This window comes from Sprattus sprattus (genome assembly GCF_963457725.1).
Source record: "Sprattus sprattus genome assembly, chromosome: 13".
Lineage (NCBI taxonomy): Eukaryota > Metazoa > Chordata > Actinopteri > Clupeiformes > Clupeidae > Sprattus > Sprattus sprattus.
This window is the reverse complement of record NC_137911.1, coordinates 11,831,194-11,848,802: the sequence shown is the minus strand read 5'-3', so window position 1 is coordinate 11,848,802 and position 17,609 is coordinate 11,831,194. Positions and strand designations below refer to the sequence as shown.

The window sequence follows — 17,609 nt, the reverse complement described above, 5'->3', positions numbered from 1 at the left end:
CATATGAACTCATTTACCTTGGGCTCTTTTTTAGACCCACGCACACAAAGAGTGTAACATCCTACTCTTTCGAGCATGAACCCCCAACCTCCACCCCCCACCACCACTCACATGAGGAGATGACATCACCTCTTTATCCAGTAGCCAATCCCTGCTATCCTTCATCGACTCAAAGATTCTTGCGTTCCCATTGGCTGAGGCCAGATTAGACAGGGCTAGATGTATATGATCTCATTCTGACTCCTGCCATCTCAGGTGTGTGTTGAGCTTGACCAGTAAGCTCTCCATGGATTGGGGGCAGGTAAAAAGCTTTAAGTTGTGTGTGTGCGCGTGTGTGTGTGCGTGTGTGCGTGTGTGCGTGTGTGTGTGTGTGTGTGTGTGTGTGTGTTTGTTACGGGTTGCACAAGTACGGCATTTTAGGAGTAATCTTTCCAAACTATTTATTTTGGCTGTCATCATCCTTCCTACTCCTAACAATGACCAATATTTGGAAATGGATTCATTTTCAGGTCTTAACATCACATGATTAAAGAGTACTCCATGTTAATGTAGAAACTTGAGTATGTAGCTGCACGATTAATCAACTGTTCTAAAACTCTGTGCAACCCTTAGTGCATGTATGTGTGTTTGTGGAAGAGACAGAAACAGAGACAGTTATGGTGTGTTTTATCTTTTAATGACAGTTGTGCAACTTGGTGGAAAGAGATATAGAATGTGAGTTGCTGTCTGTAGTTTATCGCTCATTCTCTGTCTCTCTCTCTCTGTCTCTCTCACTCACACACTCACACACACACACACACACACACACACACACACACACTGTCCTCAGTGATTTGCTTAGAGCAGTGTTTTAGAGCTCATTGCTTCCTGAAAGCATCCAATTCACTTTAAGAGAGAAGCAGACAGTTACATCATTCTGCCCAGAGTGCCTTGCATCAGTGGCTCATGGCCAGTGGAGAAGAACTGGTGCTTCAGCACTTAATGATCTCTCCTTTGAACGCTACAATGTGCATATTCATTTAGGGATGTAACTTTGTCGATATTTAGTTTATTTATGTTAACCCATTTTGTTTAATACTCAACTGGACAAATGTATTACCTAAGTGCAGAACGTTTTGGCTGCCGTAGGTTATTTTTAAAAGTCAGGTCAGTCCCAAATATCAGGATCGGTTGCCTCTGACTCAGAATCAAACCACGATTCAAAAATACTACGATATCTAAAAATGGCTTCATTTTGGTTAGGACTTCTTTTGACGATAATACAGTAGAGTTTTGGCAAAGTGAAGGCCTAACGAATCCCCCCCTCCCCCCTCTGTCTAGGTGTCTGGTAATAAGGTGATCATCCCGTCTCTGGATGGGGCGCTGTTCCAGTGGAACCGTGACCGGGAGAGTATGGAGGCCGTGCCCTTCAGCGTGGAGTCTCTGCTAGACTCGTCCTACCGCTTCGGCGACGACACCGTGCTGGTGGGGGGCAAGTCCCTCACAACCTACGGCCTGGGAGCCTACACTGGAAAGGTAGGGTCCGCCGCCAACAATGGGCTGATGCTGCTCTAATATGGAGCCAGACCACTGGATAAAGGTGCTAGTCCAGCAGGTCAGCAGTTGAATCTCTGCTCTGTCTTTCTAGCTACAGTACATCTGCTCAACAGTGGGCTGCAGTCGCTGGGGCGGAGAAGAGGCGGAGCCTGAGGACGTGCTCCTCCTCCAGAGGACCCAGAAGACTGTCAGAGCGGTCCGGCCTCGGAGCGGCCTCGAGAAGTACGTGTGGCTGTCTGACAAAAATGGGACCTTGAAATTAAATGTCATTTTGAATCATCATGATATGGGAACAGTTTCCCTTTGCGTCCCACTTACAGTCTTTCCTCCCCTCCCCTCCCCTCCCCTCCCCTCCCCTCTTCCCCACTGCCTCAGATGGAACTTCAGTGTGGGAACCTTTGAGCTGATGTTCCTACCTGAGACTCAGGCGGGTCTCAACTTCCTTCCTGAGGCGGAGCCACATGTCGGGGACACCCTGAGGAACAAGCCAGTGCTGATCGATGAGGCCGACACTCACACACACTCACACACTCACTCGGACGCGCTGGACCTGGTCATCAAGGTGTCCGTGCCCAGCTGGAAGGTCATGGCCTTTAGCAACAAGCTCGGGGGTCAGCTGATCTGGGAGCACCAGGTAATTGACCTGACGACCTTTAACCTTAGGTCACTTAACACTTACATAGAAACTGTAGACTGACTGTAAAGTCTGTCACCATTTTGAGTGAAAAGATGTTTCCCAAATGTGTTGTTGAGCAACCAGTGTGATCAAAATGATCTCCATCTTTTAATGTATGTTAACGTATTTACCTATAGTTTTCATAGTTGTTCCACAGTGCTTTCTGGGAAACGCACTCCTATTAAGTCTGATGTGTTAAGGATTGTTTGCATATTGATGACGTTGTGACTTTTGCCCCTCCTCTGTAGTTCTGCACACCGATTGCTGCCGCCTGGTTGGTTGGCGGGGGGAAGGTGACGCCCATCAGCCTGTTTGATGACACGGCCTACACCACGCAGACTGAGGAGAACAGAGAGGAGGATGATGAGGACATCATGGAGAAGGCTCGCGAAGCCACTGAGAGCAGTGTCTACCTAGGTACAAACTCGCACACACACCTGTCTGGAATTCATCACTTCTAGAAGCATCATTTGACACACTGACACACATATCTAGAAATTAGTGTTTGTTGTCTGTCTTTCAGTTAAAATGCATTAAAACACCTGTTGTTGAAAGTCACCTCATAACTCTGTGGAACTTATAATACTGAATAAATAAATGTGTGCGTGTGTGTGTGAAGGTATGTTCCAGGGCCAGTTGTATCTGCAGTCCTCAGTGAGGATCACAGAGAAGTTTCCCTCTAATGCCAAAGCTTTGGACCAGGGTGACCCTCTGCCTACAGTCCGATGGAAACCCCTCATACGTGTGTACCCACATTCATTGATTCAGAAAACATTCACATATACACATACATATGTATACATGTCATAAGTGCATCGTTTTGGCACTCAATGTGTGTTTGACTGTCTAATCTTTACCTCTTATTCTCTCTTTCTCTCACAGACTCCCCCTCTCGTACACCTGTGCTTGTACGCTCAGAGGAGTTTGAAAAGTGTCTGAGCAATGACCGGTTTTCCTATGAAGAAAACAGCAATGGAGCCCTGTCAGTGCTGCAGTACCCTTATGGTAAGAACTACACTACCCACAATGCCTTGTAGCAATACACTCTGTAAATGCAGCAGTGCGAGAACCATGTAATTTGATTGTCATTTGAATCTTCTAAACTACATTTTTTGTATATTTTGTTGCATGTGAATCAAATGAACCAGAGATGGGGAAAGTAATTTGTTTGAAATACATATGTTTCTCCCTTTGTAATTTCTTCTCTTGCGACTCTTTTACTAAAACACGTGCATATGTTTTAAAAGTTGAAAACAATCTAAATAGAGCTCTCTGTTTCTCTCTCTCTCCAGACAATGGTTATTACCCGTACAGCGCGCGGTACCGTGAGCGGAGAGAGGTGTCTGTGAGAGTCCTGTCTGGAGAGGGTGCAGGGGGGACGGGCAGGAGGAAGGACCCTGTGCTGCTGCTGCCCTGGTGGAAAGAGATCGTGGGCACCATCTTCTTCTGCATCGCCGCCACCACATACATTGTCCGCAAGTTTTTCCACCCGCCCACCACAGAGGCACGGGTAAGGATAATCATACATATATATACATACACACACACACACACACACACACAAATGCATGTACCCTCTCTCCCAATCATACTCCAAAGACAAATAGCTTCATGTAGTTAAGATTTTACACACAGATGCCTGTCATCTATACCTGCATCTCTCTGTCTGGAATCACTTCAGGATGAACACACTTGAAGGCAGTCTAACACCTCTCTCTTCCATCTCTCTCTCTCTCTCTCTCTCTCTCTCTCTATTTCTCTCTTCCCCTCTTTGTAGCAGAGGAAGGAATCAGAGACTCAGTGTCAGACTGACAGCAAGTTTGATCTCGGGGATCCAGAACCGAGTGAAGTGGTTGTCACGGAAACACGCCCAAGCGAATATGTATCCAGGTAACCAGAACTCCCATTGTAGTTGCCGTTACAACTGTAGATACAGCCTTTTACATACACCTGTATTTCCAAAATAAATAGTAGTAATTGACAGTTAACTCTTCATTGTGACGCACATCCAACATAGACAGCACATGTGCATGCACACTCACACACCCATTTCTGTAAGCTCACACTTGGGCATACACAAACTTACAATGGAATTTGTCACATCGTAATCAAAGTTAATGGAATTTGTATTGAAGAACCAAACAAATCTTTACAGTATTGATTGTGCTGGATACACGCTGTCTAAAGAGATTCACTGTTGTATTATTGATGTCCAAGAACTTTAGAGCAAGAGAGAGAAGGTGTATGTGTGTGTGCGAGAGAGGGAGAGAAAGCAGGAAAGACCTGAGTGTGACATCTTCAATGTAATGGAACAGCTGCATTCCGTAGCCCACTTTCTCACAATGTAGCACATACATCTGTTCAGGGTATCTCCACACACACACACACACAGGCACACACACACACACGCTCACACACACACACACACTCACACACACACTTGTACTGAGGAACGCTATATAAATTCTGGGCAATGGTCCAGAAGTAATATGAACCCTTCGCTGGGAATAGTGGAGAAAAGCTAACATGTTAGACACACAACACACACACACACACACACACACACACACACACACACACACACACACACACAGACATACCCCTTCTCTCTGCCATAGGCAGCTGGTGTAAACTATGAGGAGTGTGTGTGTGTTTGTGTGTGTGTGTGTGTGTGTTTGTGTAGTGAGTGGGAGTGGTCTAGAATGTTTCATTCAGATGTTCTTTCACAGGTTGTTCCCTGCAAGAGCACATGGTCACAAGTGTGTTTGAGCTATTTAAAGGGGCTACACACTTCAGTTTTCTTTTATGAAATCATAACTCACATAGACTCACACAGGAGTGACGTTAAGGCTGTTACAACTATGATTACAGAGTGTTGCACTCTCATAGCATACAGCTTTCAGTAGTTAGATTGATATGAAACGCCACATATTTTGCAGTTCGAGAATCAAACCATATGAAATTATACTATATTAGAGACAGAGAAAAACAGTGTGTCTAAGGTTGTGTGTTTATTTATTTGTGTGTGTGTGTGTGTGTGTGTGTGTGTGTGTGTGTGTGTGTGTGTGTGTGTGTGTGTGTGTGTGTGTGTGTGTGTGTCTGTGTCTGTGTCTGTGTCTGTCTCCAGGTACCTGACTGACTTTGAGCCACTGCAGTGCTTGGGGCGAGGTGGGTTTGGAGTTGTGTTTGAAGCTCGGAACAAAGTGGATGATTGTCACTATGCCATCAAGAGGATCAGGCTTCCCAACAGGTAACAACCAAGTTTGTTTGATTGATTGGTTGATTGATTGATTGATTGATTGATTGATTGATTGATTGTTTGTTTGTGTTTGAGTGTGAGCAGGAGTGATCAGACAGAAAGATGACAAGTTGCATCCTAATTGTGTGTGTGTGTGTCCGTGTTAATTGTGTTTTTAGGGAGGTGGCACGTGAGAAGGTGATGCGGGAGGTGAAGGCGCTGGCAAAGCTGGAGCACCCGGGCATCATCCGCTACTTTAACGCCTGGCAGGAGAGCCCGCCCCAGGGCTGGCAGGAGGAGATGGACACACGCTGGCTCAAAGATGACAGGTAACTACCACTCACGCCACAGTGCCTGTGCCCATGTCAAGGGAGGTAAACACTACTGCTGCTACTACCGCAGCTTATGGTGCTTAATACAGCCATTACTACTAATACCACTTCTGCTAATATTAGTACCACCACTACTGCTAATATAACTACTACCACTACTGCTAATATTATTACTACCACTACTGCTAATATAACTACTACCACTACTGCTAATACTACTACTACCACTACTAATAATATTATTACTACCACTACTGCTAATATTACTACTACCACTACTTTTAATATTACTACTACCACTACTGCTAATATTATTACTACCACTACTGCTAATAATACTACTACCACTACTGCTAATATTATTACTACCACTGCTGAAGATATTACTACTACCTCTCCTGCTAAAATTTCTACTACCATTTCTGCTAATATTACTTCTACCGCTACATTATTTCTGCTTCCTAATGCTATATTGGTGCTTTTGGAGCTAGAAGCGCTATCAAGGCTGTCAGTAGTATTACTGTTGCTGCTAAATCTTCTGGTACTGCTGCCTCTGTCTCTGTTTCTAATATTACAATATTAATACATGCTATTGGTGCTTGTGCAACGCTGCTGTCAAGGCTCCAAGTATAGATAATGGATAGATAAAGGGATAATGTATAGCCCACCGATCAGTATAGGAAAATAAATCCCGCCGGATTAACAGGACCCTGACGAACAGCAGATGATAAAAAACATTCCTCCAAAATACCTCTTTTTAATTAGTATTATTCATTTTTTGCCGTTTTGTGACTTCCGCTGAGAGAAGAACATTCCTGTGTTGCGTAGCAGCCTATTAATTGTTGACTTCAAGTTGCAAAGAATATCCGTTATGTGAATAGACTACTTGCAGAATGATATGAAAGATGTGGATTGAAGCACAAAACCCTTGCCAATAGCAGCGGCCATTCATTATAAAGAAATATCAGACCTCTGAACGATGAGATGGCCCATTCAATTGAAGGGGGACTTTTTGCAGCATTGTGAGGAGCCGTATAATAACCTGCAGTAGCTGCTCTGCCCTCATCATTGCCTCTGCTGCTGCTAACACTATTACTGTCATTGTGGCTGTCTTGGGTGTTGCTGCTACTCCTAATGTTCAGTCTAACTGCGGTGTCTTTAACATCTCACATGGGTTTCATGCCAGCTGCTAAGCACCAGGCTTATTAGTTCTCCCACCTCAGTGCTCACCTCTGCGCTCTATGCTGTGAACTCACCTGGTGTGAAGAGGGACCTGTGTGTCTGACTGTCCCAGAGGGTGCGTTCACATTTCTGTCGTAGGCTTGTTGTGACAAAGGCGCAGCGCTAGGGTATCAGCCCATTTTCACAGCTCCAATCCCCACAGGAGCCTTCAGTGAAGCCTTTAGAAAGGCTGCTGTGACGAGGATGTTGCCACTAAGGTTGGCTGCTGTGACGAGATGTCGCCCCTACGGTTCAGTATACGCTCGGACTGCAATACCAAGTAGCCTGGCTCTGTGGAGTTGCAGTCAGGGTACAGGTCTGGTACCCCGAAGACCTTCGAGGTTGGGTGGGGTGACTGACTGCTCTCTCCCCTTGCTACAGCTCCAATCAGGAAGGACACAGCTGTATTTGATAGGTGGGAATACTTAGTCATTAACGCCAGCATGAGTGACAGGAGTGGTGCTTCCAGGTAGCAATCTGGCTGGGGGAGTTGGGGAAAGGGGGTTGTGGGGGGAATGGACAGGTTGCCTTCCTTTCATGTCCCCACACACACACACACACACACACACACACACACACACACACACACACACACACACACACACACACACACACACACACACACACACACACACACACACAGAGACACACACCCCAATACACCCACCCTGCCCCTGAGGAGCTGACAGCCAAGGCTCCAGGTGCATCAACAGAGCCATCTGCTCCCGTGTTTCAGGCAGTTAAAAAGCCAGCCACTCAGCCTCAGACACCTGCACCTCAGCACACCTCAGCCCAGCGTATAGCCACAAGGGGCTTATCTGAGGCCTAATGTGGACATTTCCACCCATTTAGATTTCTAGGGGGGAGATTTTCATTGCAGGTAGTAACAAAACCTGCTGATTGAGCAAGTGTTGAATAGAGAAACAGTAGATGATGGTGCATATTTGTTTTGTTTGGAGGGGGAGGGGTAGTCATGAGAATTTGCTTTATGAGGGAGGGTCTTCTCCTCTGAGCCCAAAGGCTCTCGTCTGAGTCTCCACCAGCAAGCCTGGTCCCTCACACCCAGAGATTTAGTACCCTAATGGGCAGAGGGGGACCTTCTCCTGTCCCAGTCTTAATAAAACGTGCATAAAAGTTCATCCTGGAGGACATGAATCTGTCTCCCCCGTACAACCTCTTCTATGAGAACCCATGGATCTGAGTCGCTCTCTGTCATTTTAAGGGCCTATTCATTCTCCATTTGCAGTCCCCATTATTACTGACAGTAGTATAAAACTGTACTGGCCACGCCGTAGGGTGATAATGTTTTGTAGGCGACTATCAAATGAGCCATCAAACATCTTGAGCTCGGTGGCCTTCCGTGTCGTCATTTTTACACTAATTGAATGCACAAGTCACGGCCGCACTAGTCGTATATTGCCTCTGTTGTACAATTCTTGAAAAAAAAAAAAAAATTGATGGCAAAAAAAGATTTTTTTTTTATGAAAAAATTATAATTTCTCTTGATAAATGTAAACGTTGATAGCAAAAATAATTGTGACGATATCATTTCTCATCTCTCTCTCTCTCACCCACTTCCTCAGTGTTGCTGATTGGCCCCTGAGTTCTCCTGAGCACATGGAGCCGGTGTCCGTGAAGGTTCCAGTGTGGAGCTCGGAGCTCTCTGACCCGTCGTGCGTGTGTGTGTGCGGGCCTGGCGGCGACGCCAGCAGCAGCCTAGTGGCTGAGCGGCAGGCTGGCGACAGCCTCATGTCTGACCACGACCCCGACCGCGACCTCCTGGACCCGGAGTGCTCGGACTCGCCTCAGTCCTTTGAGCTCTGCCCGCCTCGCTCCATCTCCATCCCCTGCGGCGCCAGCGGCGACTGCACCTCCTCCTCCTTCGACATCGTCTTCGAAGACTCTGGCTGCCACGACAACCGCGAGGACGACTATGATGAGGACGATGATGAGCGCAATGGCGTCAGCGCCCCGGCAGGCTCTACGACAACACCCAATGACAAAGCAGCGTCCTCTGTCTCGACCGGCCAGCACACCCCAAGCTGCCCCGCCTCCAGCTCACCCCCCCGGCCCTCCACCCTGGCCCTCAGACCATCCACACCCCCCTCAGTTGCCTGCCGTCCCCTGGGGACCCCAAAGGTGAGTAACCCCCTGACCTCTGAGCTATAGCCCAGATGTATTTACACATTTCAAACCATCCTACTTAGTTCTGTGGTCTTATTGGTCGTATTAGTATTAGTATTAGTAGTGTGTTTCATTCCTCACCTGAGATTGAAGTTCTAGGGACTGTCAGGAAATAAGGAGAGGGTGTGGGGGTAGTGACAGGAGTTGAAGAAGTGCTGCTGCTGATGTGCGCAGTACACTTGTGTGACCTGTTGCAACACGGCCCTTAACGGATCGTGATTGATCGCTCTGCTGAACATTTCTTTGGGGTGGGGGGCGGGGTACCTGTGGAAACATCAATCAAACATGCAAATGAGTGCCTATGAGTTAGTGTCAAGCAACCTTATTCAATTCATCCAGTCTACGCTCATTGGTCTTTTGTGACCCCTGTCGACCTCAGAGCTGATAACTGAGCCCTGTTTTGTGTGTGTGTGTGTGTGTGTGTGTGTGTCTGTGTGTGTGTGTGTGTCTGTGTGTCTGTGTGTGTGTGTGTGTGTGTGTGTGTGTGTGTGCAGGTCCACCTGTACATCCAGATGCAGCTGTGCCGCAAGGAGAACCTGAAGGACTGGATGGCCCAGCGGTGTGCCCCAGAGCTGCGTGAGCACAGCGAGTGCCTCAACATCTTCCTGCAGATCGCCGAGGCTGTCGAGTTCCTGCACAGCAAGGGCCTCATGCACCGAGACCTCAAGGTAACACACACACAAACACACAGACACACACACACACACACATACATATACACAGGAAATATGCATACATATATACATTTGTACAAACACACTAGCAAACATACACAGACAAACACAGCACAAAACACATACAAATTGATGCAAACAAACCTAAACCTTGATAGACGCACACATATTTGAATGGTGTGATTGTGCACAGGATGTAGTTATACTAGATTGAGTGTTCTCCTACATCCCTTGTAATGGTATGTAACTGTACTTTTGCTGAGCGAGTCCGTCTTGACAAGCGAGAGAAGCCTGACGTTCCCCTCTCTGTCTCTGCCTCCATTCATCCCAGCCCTCTAATATCTTCTTCACCATGGATGACGTGGTGAAGGTGGGCGACTTCGGCCTGGTGACTGCCATGGACCAGGAGGAGGACGACCAGGAGGAGATGAGTGCCCTCACGCCCATGCCAGTCTACGCCCGTCACACCGGCCAGGTGGGCACCAAGCTCTACATGAGCCCCGAACAGGTAAGAGACTAGCAGGGTGCCCATTCTGATTCAGACACACTAACAGAAATGCCATGCAACAGTGTCAACCTGTAACCCTAAAGCTGATTTAGACTCACTCAGTTTAAAAGAGCAATTTAGTCAAGTTAAAGCAGTTCTCACTAGTATAAATATGTATAATCCTTGATTTAGATTGCTGTCTAAGAGCTAATGTTGCCGATTTTGTAACTCAATGTTTTCCTTGGCATACATAAATCTATTTTTCTTTTACTTTCTTTCCTTCTTTTCCTTCTCTCTCTCCCTCTCTCTGTAGTTATCAGGGAACTCGTACTCTCATAAGGTGGATATTTACTCTCTGGGCCTGATCCTGTTTGAGCTCCTTTGCCCTTTCCGCACACAGATGGAAAGAGTCCGGGTACGACACACACACACACACACACACACACACACACACAGTTGACTTATACTCACAAACACAAAGACCTGGTTTTTTTGTTGTTTAGTGACTGATTTGTTTTCTTGTGCTCCCATAGACTCTGACCGAAGTGAGAGCTCTACAGTTCCCTGCCTCTTTCACCAAGAACAATGTCCAAGAGGTGAGGACACTACTAGCTTTTGCTTGAGCATTCAGGTCAAAGCATGCATGTGTGTTTAATGCCCCCTACTGGTGAAGTCAAATAACTGTTCAGGATGTTTTTGCTTTTAGCTGATTTGTGGGTATAGACTAAAGCTAATCCACCTTCATGTGATTTAACTTACAGCTCTTTGCTTAGAATAGCTCACCTGAGTAGAACAGCCATATTAAAGTATTTGGATAATGTCTCCCATCGATTTGTTAGCATTTGGTTGTAACCAAGGCAATGAGTTCAACACAGAACACATCACATACGAATTGGCATTTGGGTAAAATTTGACCATTCTGGTGTGTGTGTGTGTGTGTGTGTTCCAGGCGGACATGGTGCACTCCATGCTGTCTCGCAACCCTGCGGAACGTCCAGAAGCGTCCGACATTACCAACGAGGAGCTCCTTAACGAGTTTGAGCTGCCCTGCAGAGCCCGCCAACGCTCACGGACATACAGCGCATCCTCTGCAGGAAGACCATCTCGCTCCTCACACACATAAACACACACACACACTCACACACATAAACGCACACATGCAGATCAATACACACAAGTTTAAAAACATGCACATTTGAGTTGCCCTGCAGGGTTGACAATACAGCATTCCATCTAAAGGAAGATGTACTCGTACATCACAAAGATGGGCACATACAAACACACACACACACAAACTTAATTGAGCAGCCCTGGAGGCTGTGCTTCCTCTATTGCACTACATTTACAAACAACAGCTGATGTTTAACCAGTACTCACACAGAGATATACATTTTCATTAACACACACACACACACACACACACACGATCATGCAGACAGACTGCCTTTGATTGCTGCAGTCCGCTTCTCCACCTCAAAGGGGGAAGCTGGGATATCAGTCCATTTTTTCTGCCTGCATGAGGAGGTCGGGAAATATCCAGCCTGTCTGAACTTTTTTCAGTTTTTTTTTTTTTTTCTTCTTTCTTCATGGAAACGTCATTCAGCATTTGGCTGAAATAGACATGGGACACTTTCCTTTTCTCTTTCTGAGTGTAAATAAGTAAAGACGACAAAACACACACACGCCTAGACACGTGCACAAACACACACACGCACACACTCAAATACACGCTTAACACGGAAGACGTGGCCTCTTTGTTTGGAGGTATGAATGGCCTTGGAACAGTGAAAATGTGCGGGCAAATCTTAAAAACAGAGACTGTTAAGAAAGACCTTGCCCAGTCATCATAACCAATGATGCCCCATGACCTTTGACTTTGGTCTGGCTGTGTGACGGGTGTATAGTGTGTGTACGAGACCTGCGGTACCCTTACCAAACGGAGTGTGTTGGAGATGGCACACCATGATGTTCTCAGTATGCAAGTGTTTTGTTTTGTTCGTTTAACTTGAAGGCAGTGTAGCCGTAATCACTGATGTGATGAGATGAGTTTTGATGCCTTCAGACAAGTGTATTCAAGTGATGTGTGTGTGTGTGTGTGTGTGTGTGTGTGTGTGTGTGTGTGTGTGTGTGTGTGTGTGTGTGTGTGTGTGTGTGTGTGTGTGTGTGTGTGTGTTGTAATGGCATTATTTGGAATCAGGACTGAAGATCTCATCAGCTACCAAATATCAAAGCTGCCCTTAAATTGTGAATTACAGTAAGTACTTACAGTAAGTAATTACTGGAAGTGTCATTTTTTTCTAAAGCGTTCTTTCATGAAGGAGATTTTACTTGTAATTTTTTGTATATTGCGGAAAACGTATTTTCCTGAAACTGATTTCTATCAAAGGCTTGGATGCTCAGATGACCAGAAGTGAGACCTGTTTTTGGGTGTTCACCTGGAAATCAGGAGGAACTATGTGTGTTACTCAAAAATGTCAACAGTTTCAAATGTGTATGTGTGTGTGTGTGTAGGCTTACACACACACACACTGTGACCTAGAGCCATGTAGCCCAGTCAGCGTGGGCATCCCGTTGATCACAGTATAACATCTAAACACACTTAATCACACACACACACTCTCTTACTGAACCATCTGTAGTACTCACTGGACAAAGTTCTCACAAGCTTATACTCACCATCTTAAGAATTTCCTAGAGTATCCAACAAAAAAACACCCCACAGTATATCAAAGTAACTCAAGATCGTTTGTAATATTTCCACTCTTTTGAGTCTTTCCATATCTCTCCAGTCAAGATAACTGTTCAGGCTGGCTTTGCCTTGTTTTACCAGAGATGGGTTCTTTACTGAAAAGGGTATAGGTGATGTTCCAAACACATCTCTGCTGATGTCTCTGTCCTCTCTCCATATCAAGCCATGACGAGTGTTGTCCTCAATACCGGCTACTCCTCTCACAATTGTGCCCTTGGGCTCCGTTCTGCTCTCTCTCTCTCTCTCTCTCTCTCTCTCTGTCTCTCTCTTTCACTCTCTCTGTCTCTCGCTCTCTCTTGTAAATATGTTTATTTGTTTCTATTTATGTTCATTGCAGAAATCAATCCTGTGGGGTTGGTGGTTTATAAATATTAAACAAAAAAAAGTTATATATGAATGTGTTTCAGACACTGGAGCGCATTGAAATATTGTGACTTCTTATAAGTCAGGATTTAATAATAATAAAAAAAACGTTCTATGACATTTGTACAACGTTGCAGGTGTTTTTCTTTGTTCGAGCATACTCTCAGATTTCCACAGTTTTAAAAGCTTGGCCTTTACAGATTGCTGCCGGGTAAAAGACTGATGTTTCTGATGCCTTGCTGACTGATCCATGGCACACAGACAAGTACTGAGGTGGATCATGGCACACAGACAAGTACTGAGGTGGATCATGGCACACAGACAAGTACTGAGGTGGATCATGGCACACAGACAAGTACTGAGGTGGATCATGGCACACAGACAAGTACTGAGGTGGATCATGGCACACAGCCAAGTACTGAGGTGGATCATGGCACACAGACAAGTACTGAGGTGGATCATGGCACACAGACAAGTACTGAGGTGGATCATGGCGGTGGACCATGGCACAAAGACAAGTAATGAGGAGGATCATTGATATCCAGACTTTGCGGTTGCAAGTCATATTTGTGTTTACCAAACAGAGGTAACGATGGAATGAAATGTAAGTGTAGAACACATTGCTGCAGCAGACACATTGCCGTAAGATCCTACTTACCCCACCAAGAATAGAGGTAACATTGACTAAACCAGTCAGGCTGAGTAGAGGGAGGCATAAAATTGCATGTTTCTCTCATATTAACGGTTTATGTAGCGCTCATTAATGCCTTTGTAGAAATGTTAAGAGAATACATATTTATGATCAATATAATGCACTGATCCACCTGCTCTGAACAGTATTTTTTAGCTAAATGATGAAACAACCTATTTTCCGCCTACTTGCTGCCCTATATTCTTTTTTAAGCACAGCATATTCTATACATGCATGTCAAGGTTTAATTAAAAATATATAGCAGAGACAAATCCAGTGACACATTGATATTTCAATGTTTTTTCAATGATTTTTGTAAACCAGGTTGTTTCAGACAGATGTCCCTCTTAAGCAGTAAAAGAACAGTCTTGTGTATACATTTTTCTATACAACACATGCGTATACATTTTATACATGTTATATAATACCTGCCTTGCTAAAGTATTCTTTGCTTTTTCAGTAGATCGTAGAGCTTGGTCAGGCTCAATAACACACTTGAAACCGATACATTTCAATTTGTGTGTGTGTGTGGTTGGGTGAACATTCAATAATAATGAATTATTCTTGAATCATGTTTATATTGAGGATGTGTCCTTGTCTATAGGGCATCGCCGGTTAATATTACAAACCAGGTGCAACATTATTTAATTTTCCTCTCACTCCCACCCACAGGAATGCTGATATATATTAGTTAGGTATTGCATGTTAGGTATTCAACCCATGCCATTACCTCGTCTCCCAAGTCAGTATAAGACCACCTCTCATTACTGCTGTTTTTCTGGCCGCAAATTTATATCCATCGATTTGCATGATATTTGCGTCCATCGGGGATATTTTCATGTATTTTGAAATCAAGTTTAGATACCATATAATTTGGGAGAAAATCTGAGTGCAATTTCCAGGAGGTTCACTCACAGTCGCAATATATAATTCTTGCACACGAGGGCGCTCTTAACCAATGAGAAAGTCCACTATCATGTGTTATGCGAGGAAATGAGCGTGAGAATTTCATTGACAATAACTGCTCAGGATTAGAGAAAACAAATTGGCCAAACTGCATAAATGTATATGGTTTACGGGAAATCAGTACAATGTGGCTAATGCATTATGAAGATGTCGTAACCATATAACCATAACCATAAAACAAAATATTTACATTATATCAGCTGTGATTTGAACCAAGTTAGCTTTTTAAAAAATTCAGCCAAAATACAAGTGTCCCCATGTGTAACTCAGATAATGATACCAGTTGAGGGAAAGATACTTTGTTACAATTTCTGCGAGTCAATCTGTAAACTGAAGAAGACGTCATTTCCGGGTGTCAGTATGCGTCGCTCTGCTGCGGCTAGCGATGGGACCTGTTAAGATGTAAGCAGAGAGGCGGACATTTTTATCTAACATTATCGGTAACTACCACCTACATATTTAAACTACAAGGTTGCATATACAATAACCCACGTTTCTCGTAAACGGGGATCCGGTAGCGATACCCTGGCAAGCGGAATCGCCGCCACCGACGGACCAGCAGCCATTTTCGCGAATATGGCTGGGGAGGTTCGGGAGGCCTGCTGGGGCCGTCGCCTGGAGCGAGCTCAGCCCAGGGGCTGTTTATCACTGTCGCGGACGCTCCTCTCTTTCGCCGCCCTAGCAGTCCTGGTGCAACTGCCGACTCTTGCCGAAGCAAAAGAATGCGAAAAGCCCTGCATGAATGGAAAGTGCAACGCCGCCACTGGTAACTGCCTTTGCGACCCGGGCTGGGTTGGGGACCAATGCCAACACTGCGGCGGCCGCTTCAGGTAAGACCGAGGAAGAGGCGATGTGACAGGTAGGCTAGCACCGGAGAGAAGGCTACCAATGCACATGTTTGCATGACGTGGTATGCGACGTGATGGCTGTTTGCAGTGTAGCTGAAACCAAGCAGCAGGTCAGTTTTAAATGCAGACTTGCTGGGCTACCGCGTCTATGTGGAAATAGCTTTGTTGGGGATTGAGACCGATAGCTGTTTTAGCTAAGTCACCTTTACAGTGGTCATCTTACCGTTATACATCAACCAGCTGAGATTGTCTCAGCGGTTGTTGGTCAGGCTTATCCTCCGTTCCTGTTCAGGTCTGGTTTGCTAATCTTAGTTGTATGTTATGACTTGGACAGCTGGCGTGCTAGACATAGCTCAGTGGAAACAATGCTCAGAGGGGCCACTTGATTGGCACGTTATGCTCATTCTTATCTAATTAGTAGTTGACTGGAATAGTTTTCGTGTATAATTCTATTGTGCAGGTGCATGAAGTCTGAAGAAGCGCTGTATTTTAAATGTCTGATGTCAAGGCCGGGGAAACTGTAAATGCAGAGTAGTGTTAGGGAAATTAAAATTGTTGACTTAAAGGAAAGGGAACATGATGTGATGATACCAATGAGACACAGCAAGATGATGAGCTAGATCATAGAGAACTTTATAGAGGACTGGCCATCATAACGTTAACATTTCACTAGTCTTATCTTCCTAGTGCAGACTTATTTATTGGCAGTGCAAGACAGTTTTGTTGAGCATACCATAAAAACGAAATTGAGTTACACACAGTTCAGGACCTTTACACCCTCTCAATATATCTGATTGGTGTACTGTATTTGTATTTTGGTAGTCTTGAAAAGTTGTGGAGTTTTACCCTGTGCCTTTCAGTTGCATGCACAGTAGTGGGGACTCCTATGTAAGTGGTGGCAAGACATGCAAGATAAACGTAATCAAAGCTTGAGGTTTATTTTGTCTGTTTACTAGTGGGTGTTTTTGAGAGAGGAAGGAAAAGAGTGGTTTAGTGTGGGATTATTTCTCAGCGTTGTGATTTAAAATGTAAGAACTCCCAAGCATATTACCAAAATGAACCATGGAAGAAGAAAAAAAAACTGCCTACCATGAAGGCAGTGGTTAAACACTTGTCTTTACAATGGACACACAATGAGGGCTTTCATGTTCATTTTTAAGGGCATGTCATGAAACAGTCATGCTTAGGCTCATATTGACATTTTAGTAAGTGTGTGTGTGTGTGTGGATTATTGCTGCTTAATGATGGCAGTCCACCAGCTACTGATGCTTAGGCTGACCCTGAAGAGTCTGGCTCTATAGATTCTTAATTTGGTTCATAAGAGCGAAGAACCCATATGGGACTGCAGCCACATCCCAACAGGCCAAGGACTTTCCACTCATAAAGTTGCACATGTGTGGACAAACTGTACACGGTGGAAGCCACATTTGTATTTCAAATAAGACTGCATGTTTACAGGCTAACATAGTCAACAGCAGTTGATTTTAAACAGAAAAGACACTAAGTAAATGTTGTGTGATGTAAATCGTGTACCCGTATGAGGAACCACTTCCTGGCTGATAATGAGCACTGAAGGAGGAGATTACTGGAAAATGAATATATCCTGTTGATCAGCATCAGGAGGCTGATTCCTGTTTGTGATCT

General features: G+C 44.9%; 2 protein-coding genes across 2 annotated transcripts in view; both read left to right on the top strand.

The window, feature by feature from the left end:
- eif2ak3 (eukaryotic translation initiation factor 2-alpha kinase 3) overlaps window positions 1-13,487 on the top strand; it is a 32,713-nt gene extending 19,226 nt beyond the window's left edge. The window contains exons 3-18 of the mRNA XM_080850750.1: window positions 1,321-1,515; window positions 1,628-1,758; window positions 1,912-2,170; window positions 2,461-2,629; window positions 2,832-2,954; window positions 3,095-3,217; window positions 3,505-3,722; window positions 3,990-4,102; window positions 5,340-5,462; window positions 5,630-5,779; window positions 8,587-9,142; window positions 9,682-9,855; window positions 10,193-10,369; window positions 10,662-10,763; window positions 10,882-10,944; window positions 11,298-13,487. Of these exons, the coding sequence (XP_080706876.1) occupies window positions 1,321-1,515; window positions 1,628-1,758; window positions 1,912-2,170; window positions 2,461-2,629; window positions 2,832-2,954; window positions 3,095-3,217; window positions 3,505-3,722; window positions 3,990-4,102; window positions 5,340-5,462; window positions 5,630-5,779; window positions 8,587-9,142; window positions 9,682-9,855; window positions 10,193-10,369; window positions 10,662-10,763; window positions 10,882-10,944; window positions 11,298-11,471 (2,850 nt within the window). The 3' untranslated portion in view covers window positions 11,472-13,487. The remainder of the gene's footprint in view (window positions 1-1,320; window positions 1,516-1,627; window positions 1,759-1,911; window positions 2,171-2,460; window positions 2,630-2,831; window positions 2,955-3,094; window positions 3,218-3,504; window positions 3,723-3,989; window positions 4,103-5,339; window positions 5,463-5,629; window positions 5,780-8,586; window positions 9,143-9,681; window positions 9,856-10,192; window positions 10,370-10,661; window positions 10,764-10,881; window positions 10,945-11,297) is intronic.
- Window positions 13,488-15,598: 2,111 nt separating this feature from the next.
- Window positions 15,599-17,609, top strand: part of atrn (attractin) — a 69,959-nt gene continuing 67,948 nt past the window's right edge. The window contains exon 1 of the mRNA XM_080850749.1: window positions 15,599-15,947. Within this exon, the coding sequence (XP_080706875.1) occupies window positions 15,694-15,947 (254 nt within the window). The 5' untranslated portion in view covers window positions 15,599-15,693. The remainder of the gene's footprint in view (window positions 15,948-17,609) is intronic.